The sequence below is a fragment of the Globicephala melas genome, chromosome 14 (assembly GCF_963455315.2).
Source record: "Globicephala melas chromosome 14, mGloMel1.2, whole genome shotgun sequence".
Lineage (NCBI taxonomy): Eukaryota > Metazoa > Chordata > Mammalia > Artiodactyla > Delphinidae > Globicephala > Globicephala melas.
Genome location: NC_083327.1, coordinates 55,111,947 through 55,131,892, shown reverse-complemented (window position 1 = coordinate 55,131,892; position 19,946 = coordinate 55,111,947). Strand labels below are relative to the sequence as shown.

At 36.5% G+C, this 19,946-nt stretch overlaps 1 protein-coding gene across 15 annotated transcripts in view; it reads left to right on the top strand.

The window, feature by feature from the left end:
- Positions 1-19,946, top strand: part of PTPRK (protein tyrosine phosphatase receptor type K) — a 566,917-nt gene that overhangs the window by 211,206 nt on the left and 335,765 nt on the right. For all 15 annotated transcript variants that reach the window (XM_060283348.1, XM_060283337.1, XM_030853499.2 and 12 more), the window contains exon 3: positions 547-818. In XM_060283348.1, coding sequence (XP_060139331.1) covers positions 547-818 — 272 coding nt within the window. The remainder of the gene's footprint in view (positions 1-546; positions 819-19,946) is intronic.

Sequence of the window (19,946 nt, the reverse complement as noted above, 5' to 3'; positions counted from 1 at the left end):
ATGATAACCTTGGGATCTGAAATCAGAAATGATTCCAGTGCCTGCACTCTTAGCCCCTCTCTACATTAGTATTATGAATGGGGAAAAGGAAAAATACACGCCCTATGTAAACCAGGCCAATAACATATTTCTTTTGTTTGTTTATTTATTTTGTTGGTTTGATAAAAGACCTTTGTTTAGCAAGACTAGAGATTATTTAGAGTGGGATCTGGACTTGAACCAGGCTCTACATGGTCTTTTTGACTTAGAATAAGTTACTAATTGTGCATCAATTTCCTAATTTGTAAAATAGGAATAATAACATGTTGTGAAGAGTAAATGAATTTGTACATGTTATGTACTTTGAACAATGTCTGTTACCCACTATAAATTCAATTCATCTACCTACTTGTTTGATACCTTTTTATACCTCTGTTCTGGAAGATAGTCTTTTAAAATTAAATTTGATACTCAGAATAGATTAGTATTTTAGCTTTCTTTCTATTATTATATTTCCCCTTTTGCTTATATATCTATTTAGCTTTATTTTATGTAATGTCATTTCAGGTTCCTATATGATAGTGGATTCTTCAGATCATGACCCTGGAGAAAAAGCCAGACTTCAGCTGCCTACAATGAAGGAGAACGACACTCACTGTATCGACTTTAGTTACCTATTATACAGCCAGAAAGGGTTGAATCCTGGCACTTTGAACATATTGGTTAGGGTGAATAAAGGACCTCTTGCCAATCCAATATGGAATGTGACTGGATTCACGGGTAGAGACTGGCTTCGGGCTGAGCTAGCAGTGAGCACCTTTTGGCCCAATGAATATCAGGTAATCACCTGTTCTTTTCTGGTTCATGCTTTGATGTCATTGGATCTCACTGTGTATGTAATACTTAGAGGTAAATACTAGCCCCATAGGAATGAGAGATTGTTTCTTTAGCTCTCCTCCAGTGTTATGCTTGAGGAAATGTTTGACTACATTGGCACAAAGTCTTCAAAGTAGGGAAAATATTTCAACATATGGAAAAATGTAGTTTAGGTACAAAATTTGTTGGTTGTTTGGCAAAGAGCTGCTTATTGACAGATATATTTCTATGTCTCTGTTCAGGAAGAAATAGGCTTTTTGAGTTGAGTGTACGATTCAGACTGGATTGGTTTACTGGCTTCTTGAAGATAACATTTGAAAAATAAACATGAAATAGTGTTTCATGAAATATGTTATCTAAGGGGGAGGCATTTTCAGTAATTTTAAAATATTTTTGTCAATTACATGGAGTATAAAAATAGGCAAACAAAACCTCACCAAGACTTGAGTGGGGGACAGTTTTGACTTAAAGGTAGCACTGAAGAATTTCAGTAAGAGTGTAGAGTCTTCATTCTAGTGATGAAGTGAATGCTTCATTCCATCCCACTGCCACTTGACTGCCTCTAATTACTTATTATTACTCATAAGTCTCCCTTACATGGCCTATCATGGCTTCTCCAGCCTCAACTATAAAAAAAAAATAAGCAAGCAACAAAAAAAGTTGTCCACATGTCTTTGGATCCTTTTTCCCCCCCAGAAACATTTGATTTAATTATGAGTAAACCAGACAATGAATAGTGTCAATACCTACATTGTGATTTGTGTGACAGAGTTTATATGGTTGAACCAAAGAAGTCCATTTACCAGTTTGGAAAGTTGTTCAGTAATCTTCATTGTAAGGTTCAGGACCTGGTAACAGAAAGTTACCTCTTCTGAAAGTTCACTTCTGTGTTAGATCTTGAAATTTAAACTTTTAAAAGATTTGCCTGTTCGTAGCTTATTATAGAACCTAATGGGAATGAGTTTATGTAAAGGTATATTTTTTATTATTGTCGGTGAGTAATTTATAAGCTAATAGTTTTATTTCTGCTCTTTAAAAAAGCATGTTAGGCTTATCTTTATTCCTGGGAAGAGGGGAGAGGAAATCAATGCATTCTTTTAATTGCTTTGTTTTGAGTTGATTTTTTATTTTATTAGAAGTCTCTTCATACAGGTAAGGTTCTCCATTCAGGGTTATGTGTCTATGAAGATTTCAATGGATTTTTATTAGGTACTAGTTGATTCCATTATTCCTGAACAGAAAGATGTTTCTCTTCAGTCCTGGAGAGCCATCTGCTTCTTCAGGGTGCATAGCTCTGGGCGGGCTGCTTATGTGGTAGGTGAGTGGGTAGAAGTGTGTGAAACTAATGCTAAAGCACTGAAGCAAGATTAACGGGCGCATCTATGACAACAGTGGGTTGATAACTGTCATTGCTGTGTCACCCTTACAGCACATTATCATCATACTGATTTCTTTAGAATCTGCTATTGGAGCTTAACATAACACTAAAAAGAAAAAGCTCTGATTCAGCAAAATAAAACTGTCCACAGATTCAGCCTCCTTAAACTAAATTAAAGCTCAGATAACAAATCTAGCAAAATTATTAAAAATTTGGGTTCTGGAGTAAGGTTGCATATATTCAACCCTGTTTGTTGTTTGCTACCTGCATAGATGGTACATTAAAGAATCAAATTGTTAGTTGCATCTTTGAAAATAAAACCTATAGAAGTAGATTTTGATAAATCCAGCAAATAATGTATCTGTGGTATCATACGGCTGATCCTTTGTAACTAAGAAATGGCATACATGTAATTACTTTTTCCTATTTTTTTGCTAAGATCTATCTTTGAATCACTGATATTAATAACATTTTCTTTTTTTACCAAATTGTAGTTTCTATTTTATTTTATTATTTTTTATTGAAGTATAGTTGATTTACAATGTTGTGTTAATTTCTGCTGTACAGCAAAGTGATTCAGTTATATATACATATATACATTCTTTTTTATATTCTGTTCCATTATTGTTTGTCACAGGATATTGAATATGGTTCCCTGTGCTATATGCATTAGAACCTTGTTTATCCATTCTACGTGTAATAGTTTGCATCTGCTAACCTCGGACTCCCAGTCCATCCCTCCCTCACCCCCCCAATAACATTTTCTTACGGCACAGATTTCTGGAATGTTAATTTTAATGTTGAGTTATAGTACCAAGAGCTGGATGAACGCTTCTTTGTTCAGTCTCATTTTGCATGACACAGCTGCCTAGGTTACTTGTACCTGTGGTATTTTAAAGCAAACAGTGCAAAAGGAACCTGTGCAAGTTTCAGCCTGGCTAGTGAGATCATTTTGGAAATCTTTTGTTCGAGAAAATGATTGCTAAATACATAGAACCTGTGGGTAAATGTCTCTTTGTTGCAGACTGAAATTTGAGCAATAGGTCATTTCTTAAGTGATTACTTTGCTTCCACATCCTTTTCCTTAACTTGCAAAACTTAACAATCAATGAGAGCAAATAACAGAGCAGAATATTTTTTATTCATGTGCTTAGTGCTCAATAAATTACTTGATTGATGTTTTCATCGGTTTTGTCATTTAGATACCTAGTGGTATCTGTATATCAGTTAATTAGAAACAACTATATTAATGTAGCATTTTTGCTATTAGGAAATAGCATGAAAAACTTTTGACTATTGCTTAATGCAGACTCTTTATGGATTTTTAAAAATTAAAATATAGCCATTGCAATGAGCCATGTTATAAGCCTACTCTTTCATTCTTAAAGAAACACTGCATATTTTTAATATTCTCAGACTCTAGATTAAATAGAGTTATGATATTCATAGAAATTGTTTTCCTTGGTTCCACAGTTTACTCAGCTTCTCTTCTCCAGAGATCTTACACTCTTCAAACTTGTTCTTTAACCTTGTTTTTTTAACTTCGCATTTTTCTTTTGTGTGTCTAGTGAAGACTCCTTTCTCTTCTTTGCTTGAGCCATTCCTTATCTGACCACCCCTTTGGTACAACCCCTTTTCACCCAACTTTAGCAATAACAACAGAAGCAATCAAACAGAAAATAGGCTGAGAGAGCTCCTACCTTTAATTAGTATAGGATAACTTTTGTATAAAAACCGTGATCCTGGGAGTGAAAGCAAAATACTCCTTACAAGTAACTCTTCTCTTTTCCATTTTCCTGTTGAACTAAATATCTGAAAAAGATATAGCACACCTTTGGTGTGATTTTCCCTTCCCAGAGATTCCATGTTAGCAGATGACTAAAGAGAAGATTGATGTGGTAATTTAATTACTTAAGCTGTGGACTATTCAATAATGAGGAGATGCCAGTTTTTAACCCCAAGAAACTTAACCTCTGATTTGAAAAAAAAATACGTGAAATTGTGAAATGAAGGCAAAAATGATTTTCTGAATAATGAATTTTGGTTACCTGGAAGATCAGGATAAGGGTCCTTGTCTCTGGGACCAGCCCTTCCTGGGCAAATGTTGACTCTACTATTTAGCGGATGTGCAGCCTGGGGAATATTCCTTAATCTCTTTGACTGCAGTTTCCTCATCTGAAAAATGAGGATCACAGCAGTACCTACCTCACTGGGTTGTTCTAAGTACTGAATTAATACACAGTGTTTAGAAAAGTATCTGACACATAGTAGAGGTTTACCATAAATTAGGTTGACGTTATGATGAGTGAACAAAAAGATTGTGAACTCTATTGGATTTAATAAGTGCTCAGCATTTTCTTCTATTGTGAAAGCATACTATTCTTTTCTTTTTGAACACAGTTTTTTTTTAGAGCAGTTTTAGGTTCACAGCAAATTCGAGAGGAAGGTACAGAGATTTCCCCATATACCCCCAGTTCCCACACATATATAGCTGCCCCCATTATCAACATCTCCCACCAGAGAGGTACAACAGAAGAACCTCTATTTGGTACAATAGATGAACCTGTCTTGACACATCATAATCACTCAAAGTCTGTAGTTAATTTTAGGATTCACTCTTGGTGTTGTACATTCTAAGAGTTTAGACAAATGTATAATGACATGTATTCATCATTACAGAATCAGAGTATTTTTACTGCCCTAAAAGTCTTGTGTGTTCCACCTATTCATTCCTCCCCATCCCTACTCTCTTTTTCTTAGGTTTTTTGTTTATTAAAACATCTGATTTTTTGGCACATTATTAGCATGAGGTCACACCATGCTAACCTCTGGGGATATACAGGTAAAGTCCTTCTTCTCTTGAAGCTTACAGTCTAGCTTGGCCCTGTAGAAGATAAAAATGTAAATCAGATGTAGGGTCTGCCTTTAAGGAGCCTAGTCCAAATGGGAAGGTGAGATATATGTAGATAAAACTTTGAAACAATGTTGCATTATTAAATGACTTAAGAGGGGCAGATCTAAAATGTAGTGGGGAAAATGAAAACAAAAGACTTGTTTCCAAAGTAATTTGAGGCAGAAATGGGACTATAATTCTTGTTGCTTGATTTCTCTATTCCTAGATTAGTTTGCTTTCCACCGTACCTCATTGTTTTTGTTAAACCACCATTATTTGGAATGGACACTTTCTATAGTGAAACACAACAAGCAAATGTAAATTGCATTTATGACATAAGCATCGCAATGATACAACTAATATATAAGGAACTGTTTCTCACCTGTGTCTTCAAAAGCAATAGATGTCTTTTTAGCTCAGTATACTAATTATAGAAAGTATCATATTACATGTATTTTATTTGCCATGGTTACACGTTGCTAATTCTTCCTGTTTTTATAGGCCTTAAGTAAGTACTGTAAATTTTTTAATTGCTCTAAACAGAAGTAAAAAGAAAAAAAAAACAGCAACCCAAACATTATGAGTTATTATCTCAGTGTTAAATTTCAACTGAAGATCAGCATACCTCTAAAAGTGTTATTTTCTCCACTCTGGAAATCTGACCTGTCTCGTATGTGTAAAACTAAAATTCTGCTCTTGGATTAAATCCATTAGTTTCTTACTGAACAGTGAGGTTGTTACCAAATGAGGCAGGCAGACATAACTTCCAAAACTATTAGTGGAAACCTAAACTGCTGGTTTCCATTAACTGGGTGCACGTCATTAATCACAAAAACGTTGTGTGATGAAAACTACAGGGGTTTGGCCTGAAATTGATAATATAGCTGAATATGCCTTTTTTTTTTTCCTTCACCTCCTAATTCACTGAGAAATAAATGCTGAACTTTTGCCACCCATTTTCTTCTTAACATTTTTCACTGGTTTAAAAAAATGTAAGAACTGGACAAGCATGGGGTCTTTTGTTTTTGTCTCCTTTTTAAAAGTTTATGTTAACATGCATTGCACTGATATTTTGGCAATGGAATGTTTGTTACACTCAAGAGATACTACTGCTTTGGATCCAAGAAGATTGGGATTTAAACCAAATGACTGTTTACTTAAATAAAAAGTCTCTAAAAGATTGATCTCGAAGGATGGAGCTGAAGTTAGAGCATGCTCATGAACCATCCATGCAAAGAGTGAGGAAAGAGGATATCACTCCTGTGCCATAGCTCTTGGAATGCTCCCAATTTTTACTGCTCTTCATCCAACCATGTAGAGCCCCACTGAAGAGAGGAGGGTGGCAAGATTTTTCTTTTGTAGATGGATTTTATTTCCTAGTCTGCTTGAGCTACCATAACAAAATACTATAGACTGAGTGGCTTAAACAACAGAAATTTATTTCTCTCATGGTGTGAAGGCCAAAGATCAAAGAGTTGGTCTATTTGTTTCCTGGCGAGAGCTCTCTTTCTGGCTTGCAGAAGGCTACCTTCTCCCTGTGTCCTCACATAATGAACAGAGAGAGCTCTGGTGTCTCATCCTTTTCTTATAAGGGCACCAGGCCTATTGGATTAGGGTCCCACACTTTTGACCTCACTTAACCTTAATTACCCCCTGCAGGCCCAATCTCCAAATACAGTCACATTGGTGATTAGGACTTCAACACATGAATTTGGTGGGAGTGGATACAATTCAGTGCATACCACTAGGTATATCTTATAGCTGTAACTTCATTTGTAACCATTATAAATGACTCTGGCTCATTATCTTGTATGACAATATTGCAGATATTATTAATTTCCTGTTGAATAGTCATTCTACTCACTTCTTTCCACGTTGGCTAGGTACCCTCCCACCTTACTTACTTTCCCAACTTACTTTGCAGGTAGCAGTGGTCATGTGACCAGCTCTGGCCAATGAGTTATGATGGAAAGTCGGCTGGGAGACTTCTGGGAAAGGTGTTATTCCCTAATTAAAAAAGAGATACATGTTGTTGCATGAGAACATGATGCTTGGCACTATGGCAGTTATTTTGTAACTCTGAGGAAGAAGATAACTGAGGGTAACAGAGGAACGTATGGAAGGAGCCAGGGTTCTACTCTCAGACAAAATAATAACACCAGCAACAATAGCAATAACAATAATAACTTTCAAAGCAACTTTTAGTTGAGTATTCTCCTATGCGGCCCAAAGCATCCTAATATATCATGTCACATCTTTGTTGACCTTTCAGTCAATCCCACCTCTCAACACATGTTTGTAGATAGCACATGTGAGACATATGGCAGAATTAAAAGTATACGTATCTATCTGTGAATGAAACAATTAATATTTTTCAGTCCAGTTGCAGGGAGAAGACAAAGCTATATACCTGAAAATGTAAATAGGACTGTAATAGAATGCGTCAATGACTGAAGGGAGTAGAAGGAAAGGAAGGAAGGATAATTTGTTGAGTGTCTACCATGCATAAGACACTGAACTGGATACTTCCATATATGTCATCTTTACTTTGTTTTAATATTTGATCAAGTGCTAAGTGACTGTTTCTTATCTTCATACATGGACCAAGTTGCTGGTTCTTAAATGGTTGAAATTATTCCCCTTTTCCTCTTGACTAATTTAACCTTGCTTTTAAAATTTTGGAATTTAGCCATATCAGTGACATCTGAAGTTAACTAACTTCACAACTAAGTAGGCTTATTTTAGTTCTGGTAACAGTAATTGCCTAACATGGGCATTTTGGCTCATTTTTACACTGGCACCATACCTTCTGTTTGATAGGCTGTTAACAAAACAGCTTTTTGCTGCTCATTTTTACTCTTAATGTTTCCTTATTTGTTTCATTTAAAGTACTCCAAATAGGATTGAAAAAACTTTCACGTTATTATGGTCATTGTTTTCTTAAAACTTATCATCCTATGAGGATGACTTCTCTCTGTTTCCCGACGGTGATTTGCTTTTATTATAAAACAAAAGTTCCTTTGGACTCTGTTTGCATTGATTCATTGATGAAACTTACAGTGTGTAAACAAATGTAAACGAATGAAAAAAAGAGTCCTGTTAACACAATAATTATTGCAAGCAGATGACAGAAGTCTGTTGTTATTCTACTAAATCATACCTGTTTTCATTTAGTGTAGCAGGAGCTGTCAAGTGTCCCTTCACTAATTCTTTTTTTTTTTTTTTTTTTTTGCGGTACGCGGGCCTCTCACTGTTGTGGCCTCTCCCGTTGCGGAGCACAGGCTCCGGACGCGCAGGCTCAGCGGCCATGGCACACGGGCCTAGCCGCTCCGCGGCATGTGGGATCTTCGCGGACCGGGGCACGAACCCATGTCCCCTGAATCGGCAGGCAGACTCTCCACCACTCTGCCACCAGGGAAGCCCCCCTTCACTAATTCTTTTGAGAAATATTTCCATGAAATTAATGCACTTCCCTTTTAATAGCAGATTGAAAAATAATGAGCAGTAAGCAGAGTTAGGCAGTGTTTGTTCAGCTTATGACTTTTTCTTAGGAGTTTATTTCATCCAAGGGGACTGGGGAAGACAGATGCTCCAAAGAGTGGAAGAGATGCCCGTACCTCGCTTGCTCACTCACTTGCGTTCAGCCCAGCTTGTTGAATCCAAATTAACACACTACTAATTCCTTGTTTTCCATACCTCAGTATCCATTAATTACATACATTAATGGGCTGGTCTTCATATACCAAGATGAAAAAAAAAATGTATACTACTGGGGTAGGATTCCTAGCCAAACACACAAAAATGTAAGAACCATTTCCTTCTAATCCGTTTAATCTGACAATGCTGTACCATTTATTAATGCAATACCATATCAATGAGAAAAATATAGATAACAATTTAAAATCAATTCCTTGTTCAGTGATTTTTGTCTGCTGACTTTGATGGTTAATTGGAATTCTCCCCCCCGCCCCCGCCAGGGGCTTTTAATTTTCTGTACAATCTAAATTTCTATGCGACCTCTTTGTCCATTTCCATGTCAAAGACTGATTTTTCTTTATTTTAGGTTGTACGTGGTGTGTAACAAAATATCGCTTCCTCAAGGGAAAAACAAAACTAAGCTGGGTGACATTATGTTTTTATCTAAAATTTAACTTTTCTGCTGTGGTGATTTCAGTTTCCATTCTTAGAACATAATGGAAAAAGGAAAGGTTGTAATTATCTATTTTAGCATAAGCTTTTCAATTGAAAGAGTATGGTAGGGAGGAAATATAAAGGAAATGTCAGACATATTTGTACTATTCCTTTTGATTATTCTGTTGTTAGTAATAAAAGTTGGAATTTAAAGGAAAGCAAACTTTGGACACTGTAAATTAAAACATCCACTTATGTAATCTAGTGGACATTATGGTTAATTTTAGCTGTTTTGATTTTCAAAAGGTATTTTTAAAGCTGTCATTATAAAACTAGCTGCTACATGTTATTTCTGCATTTAGTTACATAAATAACCACTGCGCACACCACTGGAATTCCTTGATGAGATTTAGATCCTTAATATTCTTTGAATGATCTTTGAAAAAAATCATTCTTCTCAGCTTTCTGGAAGCAGTAAATCAATTCTCATTTTATGCTTAAAAATAAGATGTATACATTATATTTACATTCTTATATTTTAAAAACATCTATATGACTGGACACCCAGATTATAAACAAATACATTTATTGACTGAGTTAACTTAATTTGAGGAATTTTAATTTTTTTAAAATTTATTTTTAAATTTATTTAGGGCTGTGTTGGGTCTTCGTTTCTGTGCGAGGGCTTTCTCTAGTTGTGGCAAGCGGGGGCCACTCTTCATCGCGGTGCACGGGCCTCTCACTATCGGGGCCTCTCTTGTTGCGGAGCACAGGCTCCAGACGTGCAGGCTCAGTAGTTATGGCTCACAGGCCCAGTTGTTCCGTGGCATGTGGGATCTTCCCAGACCAGGGCTCGAACCCGTGTCCCCTGCATTAGCAGGCAGATTCTCAACCACTGCGCCACCAGGGAAGCCCCAGGAATTTAAATTTTTGAGTGAGTTATTTTGTATTACCCTATATATTGATTAAAATTATTTTATGTATTTAATAAAATATTGTCAAAAATAAAAAAATAAGGTGTATAGCCATAAATTTATACCAAGTAATAATTCAATAAAGTAATAGAGAATGGAAAATTTCTAGCACCTAGAGATCAAAGATTGGTTCAAACTTAAACATCTTTAGATCCTGGAGTTTTGCAAAAGCAGCACAAATATAATGCCTGGGAACAGATACAGCGATTCTCTGGGTTAATATTTATTAAAGGACACTTTTGGTTTGGTTGTGAAATTCAGTATGTTAAACTTACGAAAGAATGAAGTCAGTTTAGCCCCATAAATATCAGAGTGAATTTCTGTCCTGTTTTTGTTTTGGTTTCTGTTTGTTTTCTTTTTCTTTTATGTTTTCCCCTCGTATTATCCACCCACTTCCTTTGGGGAGGGGTAGTTACAAGCAAACAAATAAATACATAACCAAATAACTATTTTTTGAGTATGTCTATAACATTAGGTTTTGTGATATGCTGCATGAGAAGTAGAAGTAGATGGTCTCATTTTTTTATGTTGGTAGAGAATAAAGTTGAGGTCATTTTATATATTGGGTAAAGGTTTAAATTAGAAGGCTTTTGGTCTGTGTTCAATCCCAGGTCCATTGATCATCACGTCCTTGTTCACTGAGTGACTCTTTTATGTGACCTTTTGAGTTTCAGTCCCTACAATATGGGATGATAGCTAGTCTACTAATTATACATGTGTTTTATGAGGTAATGAAAGCCTCAAAGTATTCTCTTTTTTTTTTTTTTTTTGTGGTACGCAGGCCTCTCACTGTTGTGGCCTCTCTCGGTGCGTAGCACAGGCTCCAGACGCACAGGCTCAGCGGCCATGGCTCACGGGCCCAGCTGCTCCGCGGCATGTGGGATCTTCCCGGACTGGGGCACGAACCCGTGTCCCCTGCATCGGCAGGTGGACTCTCAACCACGGCGCCACCAGGGAAACCCTCAAAGTATTCTCTTTAAAGCTCTTATTTACAAATGAAAGGTACCAACTAAAGCTAGCAAAGTGAAAAAGAGATAGAATTGAAAAGATTTGGGATTCTGTCACAACATGTTAGGGAAGTAGAATATCCAAGCCTGAAGAAGGTAGGGGCCCTGGAATAGCAACAACAACATTGACTTTCTCTCTGTATGTCACTATGAATCACTCATTAATTTATCCCTTTCGCAAGTATTTATCAAAGCAACCTAATCTATGCCAAGCACTATTCTGGCTGCTGGGGATATACAGTTCTGAATAAATCTCAAGGTTCCTATTCTCCCAGGAGTTCTACTCTAGGGGTGGGAGTGGGGGGGAAACAGATAGATAAATAAATGAGCAAAATATCAGAATGCAATAAGTGCTAAAAAATTAAAATAGAATAATGTGAGAATTAGAGTTCTGGAAACGATCTTGGACCAGGTGGTTCAGGAAAAACTATTGGAGAAAGTGATTTTCACCTGGAGAGCTGAATGGCAAAAGGGACGCAGGCACACAAAGATCAGGGAAATGCAGCAGAAACAGAGCAGACAGCTAATTCAAGGCCCTAAATTTGGGGAGATTGGCATCGTGGAGGGACAGAGGACAGGTGGAGGAGTGGTCAAAGGAGACCTTTTCTAGGATGAGACGGGCAGGTTCTAGTTATTGGAGCTTTGTCATCCAAGGAAAGACTTTCAACACTTCTAAAAAGATTTTTATAAAGGGATTCTATTTACTCATTTTTGGTCTCATCTTGGAAATGTTCCAAATATATATTCTTCTTTAGTCTTTTCACTGCTTACTCTCCAGTCATAGCTCTGCTTGTGTCCCCTCTTAATGGTAACAGTTCCCTGTTTCCCTTGCCTTCAGTTCTATTATAAATCAGTTACTTTTGGGGGGATGCTGTTTTGCTGATATTGACCTCCTCAGAGTTTGCCAGTGTTTCCTTTAAAGTCAAAATGTTTAGCCTTCATTTGAGGTCCTTCATAATTTAGCCTCAGTCAACTGCTCCAATCTCTTTCCATTATTTTTTTACAGGCACCCTCTGCTTTAGTCAAACTGCGAGATGCTCTAATTGTTCTTTGGGCACTTTGTGTGTGTATGTGAATGTAAACATGATATATATATATCATATATATATATATCATATATATATCATATATATATCATATATATATATATCATGTTTATATATATATATACCTTAATATATAAATATGTATACTATGTACCTTATATATAATATGTATACCTTATATATAAGTATTATATAATATATATTGTATACTATATATATACCTTCTAAAATGCCTTTGTTTCTTTCTTTGCCTCGCCCAGGTTCTATTAATCCTTTAAGACCCAACGTTATGCCCACTTCTACCATGAAGCATTTGTTAGTCACTTCACTTCTCCTTATATCTGTATTGCTTACATTGCTATTTAGACATTTAGCTTGTAATATTTCAGAGAGTTTTATGTTTTGTGCCCCCAAGTGGATTATAGAACCTCTTTGAAAAGGGACTGGGTGTGCCATAAAGACAGTGTTAATATTTATGTGGTGCTTTGTATTTTGAAAGCAGTTTGACAAATTAAAAAAAAAAAATTCATCTTCACAGTAGCATTTTGAGGTCATTAGGAAAAGGAGAACTATTTTTATTTTAGAGATAAGGACTGAGAGAGGATAAGTGACTTGTTTAAGGTCATGTTGCTAGTAGAATTGAGTTAGGTCCCCTAAAGGTAAATTCTAGTTCCTCTCTTATGTATCAGGTTGTCTGTTTGTTTATTGATAATGATTTTTCAGTCTCTGTCTCAAAAGAAAATTTGATTTGCTGATTAAATATTAAGTGATGGGATAAGGGTAAGGTTATAGTTATTTCACTTCCATGCAGTATCTCAGGAAGTTTTTCCTTATTATTATTTGCTAATATTTCTTTTAAAACATTGAATATTTTTACTGTTTGTCTGTCAAAAATTGATTGGATGAAGTAAGCTGAACACTTAAGGGCCAGCTCAGAACTTTAGTGGATTGGATTTCAGTTCCTTTCCATAACCAAGTATTTATTGAGTTGTTACTACATGCTTGGCACTAATCTAGGCTCTGGAAGAAAACAAACAAGTATGAAAACAATTTCATACCTTTCTTTAGGGAATATAGAGTCCAGTCAGGAAACTGGCCATGTGTTGACAAGTTTGGTGGTAGGTGATGGTTAAATGGGGTTCTGTTATACAGTTATCTCTAATTTTATATATATTTGAAAATGCCATAATAAAACAATGGGGAAAAAAATCTTCTGAGGGAGATGAAACTTCCATATTGGCGGTCTTGTATTGTTATTTAATTAAATGGCCAAAGGAGTGAAGAAAACAATGCTATTAAAGGAGCTCCAAGAAGGAAGCAACACACAGGCCCTGTGGTCAGACAAAAATGGAGTGGGATCTGCGTATGCAAAAGCAGGAGTAAAAAGGGGTTTAGGTTTCCTCATTGCAAGCCATAGATAGCGCCCTCTGCTGTCAGAAATGAGAATGATCATATTGTGGGAAGGGACAGCCACACTGGTCTGGCTGAAGTGGAGGGTTTTGACATGAAGAGGAGTGACAGATGATGTTGAATCGGTTGGACCCTATTATTCAGAAGTTTCCAAATCCAGGTGGTGAGATTGGTTTGTTAATTTGACTCCTAACTGTTTGTGGACCACTCAGAAAAGTCTAATCAGCAGAGCAGCGTGATGACAGTGATGATTTTAAAAAGTCATTCTTTTTAAGGCTAAGCTCAGCAGATCAAAGGTGGACCGTAGCTCAGCATTTGCTGGTTATCCCCACACTGCTATTATTCAAGTTCCATGTGTTCAAATCAGACTCTTGAAGTTGTGATGTTCGACATTTTTGCATGAAGACCTGTGGGGGGCAAGGCATATTTTTGTTATTTAGTTCCCTTTCTGCTAGGTAGAAATTTATTTATTATGAAAGGTAATCAGATTTCGGCAGACAAACTCACATTTGAAAAAAAATGTCTATTCAAGGATTCTGCCTTTGTCAACAGAATTGCTAAATTTTGTTCATTTAAGCTTATTCTTTCCACTGGGATTGCAGGGGAACTTTCCTTTATTATAAAGGATGAAGGCTGTCCAGGTGATGTGCTTCTCCATCTGGCCGTTAAGTCCTTAATCTCCTACAGTGGGTGGCTTCTAATCCTTTATTTGCTTTATGTACCAGTGGTTCCAAGTTGGACAAGTTCTGTGTCACATATGCCAACAAAGTAAGTTTCCTTGTGCCGTAAAAGGGCATGCTATGACCCAAGATCTCTGGAAAATAAAGTGGCTTGCTGTTCATAAGCGGGCCTGCTGGTTTTAATACAACCCAGTTAGTAAATGGCATTCGCTCACTATACAACCAGGAGTGCCCTATTGATTGGCGGCTGAAAGCTCCTTGTTCACGTTGAGATTTCCTTTTTCAGAGTTGCTAGCCCCTGAGAATTGTCAGTGTGCTGGCTTTGTGATGCAGTGAAAGGTCCTTTCTGCTTTTTTTCATTGCTGTTTATTTCTCAGTTTGGAGCCAGCTGAGTTATTGAGTCAAGGGCCTGAGTTATAAGGCACAGAAGTTTCATTTTTTTTATTTACTTATTTTAAAAATTATTTATTTATTTATTTGATTGCACTGGGTCTTAGTTGTGGCTCGCTGGCTCCTTAGTTGCGGCTTGCTGGCTCCTTAATTGCAGCAGTCAGGCTTCCCACTTGTGACTTGGGAACTCTTAGTTTTGGCATGCATGTTGGGATCTATTCCCTGACCAGGGATAGATCCCGGGCCCCCTGCATTGGGAACGTGGAGTCTTCACCACTGCGCCACCAGGGAAGTCCCAAGGCACAGAAGTTTTAAATGAGTTTGTTTTTGGATTTTCCTTGGTCAGGGTTCTTTTTGGAAGAAAGTCAAGCAAGTAATAGAGGAGGCAAAGTTATCCACTGCTTCTTAGTTATCACTCTACTACCTTAAAGTCAGTGGGCTACCTTGTCAAGAGGTTATGCCCTGAATTGAATTTCAGCCTTGAACCCCACTCTAGTTCAGAGAGCGCTCACGTTGCAGAAACATTCTTCTCACTTCAGAAACGTAAACCTTCCTAACAAATCACCTTTACACCCGGTGAGATCTTTTATCTGTCAGCTACCTTATGTGCTAACTGGGAATCAGAAGGACAGGCACAATCCATTTCCCCTGTTCTTCAAGTAAAAGCCTATAAAGAGCATAACTAACTTAGTAGAGGATAGTGCTTGTTAAGTCAAGACAGGGGATAGCACACTTAACTTTAAAAAAAAGAAAGAAAAAGAAAGCGTTGTTCCTCATCCATCACTTTTGCATCTCCGATTAGCTGTCACATAAATGGATGACACTGGTTTGTAGAAGCAGAGAATGGAACTTTTTATTTTATTTTTTCAATCTCATTGCCACTACTAAAACGACAGTGGTTAGGGAGATTACTTAAACCATGATTTGTGATCATATTGCCTGGAGGGGGTGAATTAGTATCAAATGGGAAGTTTTCTATAAAAATGGTGTTTGTTAACTTTGAGGAGAAGGAGAAATTTACTAAAATGATGAATATTTTAATTTGGAGGGAATCATATGCATTAAGAGAGACACTTGGGCTTTTTATCACAACACAAAATTGCTTTAATTTCTAAGTGTTACCACGTTCTCTCCTTCAGCAATACAAAACAGTTAGGGCCATGAGAAGTTAATTACACCTTCTGATGTAAAAGAGTCTGGAGGCAGTGCCTGCAGTGGGAGGAGGTTCAAGCTGTTTTACAGAGCAGCTCCCTGCATCCCTGTATAGCTGTTGTTTTGTGAAGGGTCCAAGAGCCTCCCTTATAGACCAGGGCTTCTGCATCTGGTCTCTGACACTTCCCTACTGTTTGGGTCATTCCCAGAGACTCTTGACTCTTCCTAGACTCTGGATTCCCTCGCCCCTCTCTGCCTTCAGCCTTGCTCCAGAGGCCCAGTAGCATCTACCACCCCTGTCCCAACGGAAACAATGTCCCTCTTAGGAGACAATCTTGTCCTTGGACCAGGAGCTAGGAGAATTGGGGAGTGGGAGAAGTGATGCTCTGCCATACCCTTTAATAAGACCCATTTTAAAAGTCTAGGGAGTGCTCAGTTGGATTGGACTTGTGGTGAGTTAAAAGGAATGATGAGAAAGTTGAACTCTTTGAACTAAGAAGCCATTCTGTAGCAGAGGTGTAATTTATAGCCTATTGACTATTTTCTGACTGTTGAGTGAGACATTTAGGGAATAGTTACCTTATCATTTTTTAATGCCCAAGATTATAATATTATTTATTTAAAAGTGACATATAATCTCTACAGTTACCTCCTTTCTCCTGTGTCTTTCGTTCCTCTCTCCAGGCCCACCCCAATATGTCCCATGTGCCCACTTGCCTGCCCCTCTCTCTGCAAACATGCAAAGTTTCATCCAGCTGAAAAAAATGTGTGCTGTACTTCCATGCGTAGCTATCTCCACAGCCCAGCTTCTGCAGAGCGTGGTTGTTACTTGCTGCCTCAGGTTCCTCTCAAGGTGTTCTCATACCTTATAGCTTGGTTGTTCTCTCTTTCATGCATCTGAAAATTACTGTCTTGAGATGATGTCTCTAACATTTGTTTCCCGTTCCAATTCCCCTTGACTTCTGTGTAACATTTGACATTCCTGGACTCTCTTTTTCTTCCTTAAATCTAAAAGCCTATATTATCCTTTTTTTTTTAAACGTCTCTGAACATTTATTCATCTTTATCCTTTTCTGGTCTTTTTTTCTGTCTCATTCTTCTAAATGTAAGCAGTTCTGAATATTTAGTCAGTTTTATTTTATTAATATTTATTTTAATGAAATATTTTATAAAAATATGATTATGCACAAGATACAAAGAACAGTAAAACAAATGTACATGTACCCATAAATCAACAGAAGTAATATCACCAGACCCTTCTGAGAGTCTCTTTCCATTCAGACTTTCTTTTTCTTACCTTGACTTACTTAAAACAAACATTTTATTAAATTTTTAATATTTTTGAGATACTATATAAATGGTATCATGCTCTGTGCATCTTGGGCCACTTAACTGCTGCTGCCAACCCCACAACATTCAATATCCGTAACATCTGTTTTTTGTGTAGCTGTATTCTTCTTCACTGCTGTATTGTATTCTGGTTTTGAATATGCTAAAAGTAATTATCCAGTTTTCTGCCTGGATATTTGGGTAGCTCTTGGGTTTCCTAGTTGCTATGTTACAAAGAAATGTTGTGCATGTGCATACATTCTTGTGCATCTGTCTTTGTGCGCAGGTACATGCTCTTCTCTTGCTGTGAAAGCAGTACACACTCTTCTCTTGCTGTGAAATGGCAAAGTCATACGGAGTATACATTTTCGACTTGATAAGATGACCTTAAGTTGTTTGCCAAAGTGATTGAATATTGGCATTCCAACCAGCATGGTGCAAACACTTCTATTATTGTATATTCTTATCAAAAAAATAACTATACTTGATATTGCTAGATTTTCAGATTTTTCAGAAAGGTATTTTTAGATTTTTCAGATTTCCTTTTCCATGGAGTGGGTGTAAAATTGTAATCAAAATTTGCAATTCTTTTTCTGAATTTTTCTGAGTATTGTTGAGGTTGAGAAGATTTTCAGATGTTTGTATTTGTGTTTCGACTTTCTTCAAGTGCCTTTTTATGTCATTAGCCCATTTTTCTACTATTTTATCTGTTTCTTATCAATTGGTAAACATTACTTAGTCTGGATATTAATCATTTGACAATAACTTGTTTTTTTTCAGGTTTGGCTTTAAGTTTTCACTTTTGTTATAGTTGTGTAGACAAAATTTTAACTTTGATGTTGATGATTTTATTGAAATTTCACGTACAGATTAGAAAAACATTTTAAGAAACCCTTCCAAACTCTGAGGTTATTTTTGTCTGTGTTTCTTTTAAACATTTTATGATTTTCCTTTAAAATTTAAGTATTTAGGGATCTTGGAAGTGATTATATATATGGTGTGAAGTAGGGCTTTTTATGATCATCTTTATTGGTGCTGAACTCATGAATGTGCATTCTCCCCTCTCTCTGAATGTGTGTATATGTATTTAATTCATATTTGCATTTTGTTTTGATACATTTTCTTGAGCCCTGAGCCCTCTTTCCAGCTGCCTTCTAAAAATTTCCATGTTGATGTACATCACCTTAAACTCATACCTAAAACAGAATTCCTTTTCCTACTCTTTCCCAGCCGTCACCCCTACATCTAACAAGTTCCTGAATTCTTTGAATGTCTCCTTTAAAATGAGTTTTTATCTGATTGTTTTTATTTCTGCTACTGCCCTTTTCATAATGCGACCTAAACCTCAGTTCTCTGTAATGTTTCACGTAGACTCCCTGCATCTCTATTTTTCCTAACCTAATCATGGGTGCTGACACTATATTGGTATTAATCTTTCTAAAGCAAAACTTTGGGTCTCTCCAATTAAAATACCTTTATTAACTCCTCGTTGTTCTCATGCTGAAGAGTCTAGTCCCTAAGGCTTTCCAGTTTTTCTTATGTCTAGCTCCAACTCTGCTTTACCTTATCTTCCTCTACAAAATCTCTCTTCTTCTAAATTCGTTTCTCTTTAAATTGTCTGGTGCTTTTTATTTTCATTCATTACATCATTCCATTGTACCCATTGTTCTACTTCTTGGAAAGCCTAAATCAAACCCTTTCTATCATTATTTTTTCATTCGTGATTCACTGACTTATAACTTTCTGAAGGTTTTTGTTGAACAAAAGGTACCAATTTTTATTACTTTGTTGTAGTCCCTGTAGCACCCATCATAATACTTAGCATGTAATAGATAATTAATAAATATTGGTGGGTTGATTAGTAGAAGGATACTAATTTTATGCAATGCAATTGTATTTGGATTGTCCTGGGTGAGTTTTTAAAATTTTATTTGATTTGAGGAATTGGGTTTTAAAAATTTCTATATCAAACAAATTTTATTTAGGAAAGTGGCAGACTATGTTTTTCTGAGAGATCCAATTTTTCAGTCTCCATGGAGAGTCTTTTCTTCCTAAATTACAGGAATTTTGTAATGCTAACTGTAAGTGGTTAATTTCTGTTATTTTCTTGATTTCTTTTTTTCTGTATCTTTCTTCAGTTTCTCAGTATCCCTGCTGAAAGAATCCTTCCGCATTCTAATAGACATTTTCTTTCCTTTCTATTTTCCATAAACAGTCTAAGTACTAGTGAAAAATGCCTAGACTAACTATTCAAGCCAGATAGTGGAGAAAAGGAAACTTTAAATCCTCTAAGATGCTAATAATATAGACGGTGAATTTAATATTTTTTGGTGATTCATGCAAGGTAGGGAGAAAAGGAAAGAAAATGGAAAATCTGTTAAAGCCTCTGCATTAGTCAATTTTATTTCAGCTGTTAATTGTTCTGCACCAAATGGCAGTGATAAATCAATGAGATGGTGGCTTTGAAAAGGGGGTTCTTAAAAATCTACTGAAGGGCATATCAACCTTTCTTTTCTCTCTTTTCAAACTTGCCAACAGTAAGTCTCCTCTAAAGCAATCGAGAAGAAAATGCTTAGAAGACAGGTAGAATAAAGAGCTATTTTTATTTTCAGAAACATTTTTGTTTAAGAAAAGAAATACAGAAATAACAAAATAGGCATAGAGCTGTGCTATCCAATCCAGTCCTTAAACTGCTATGATT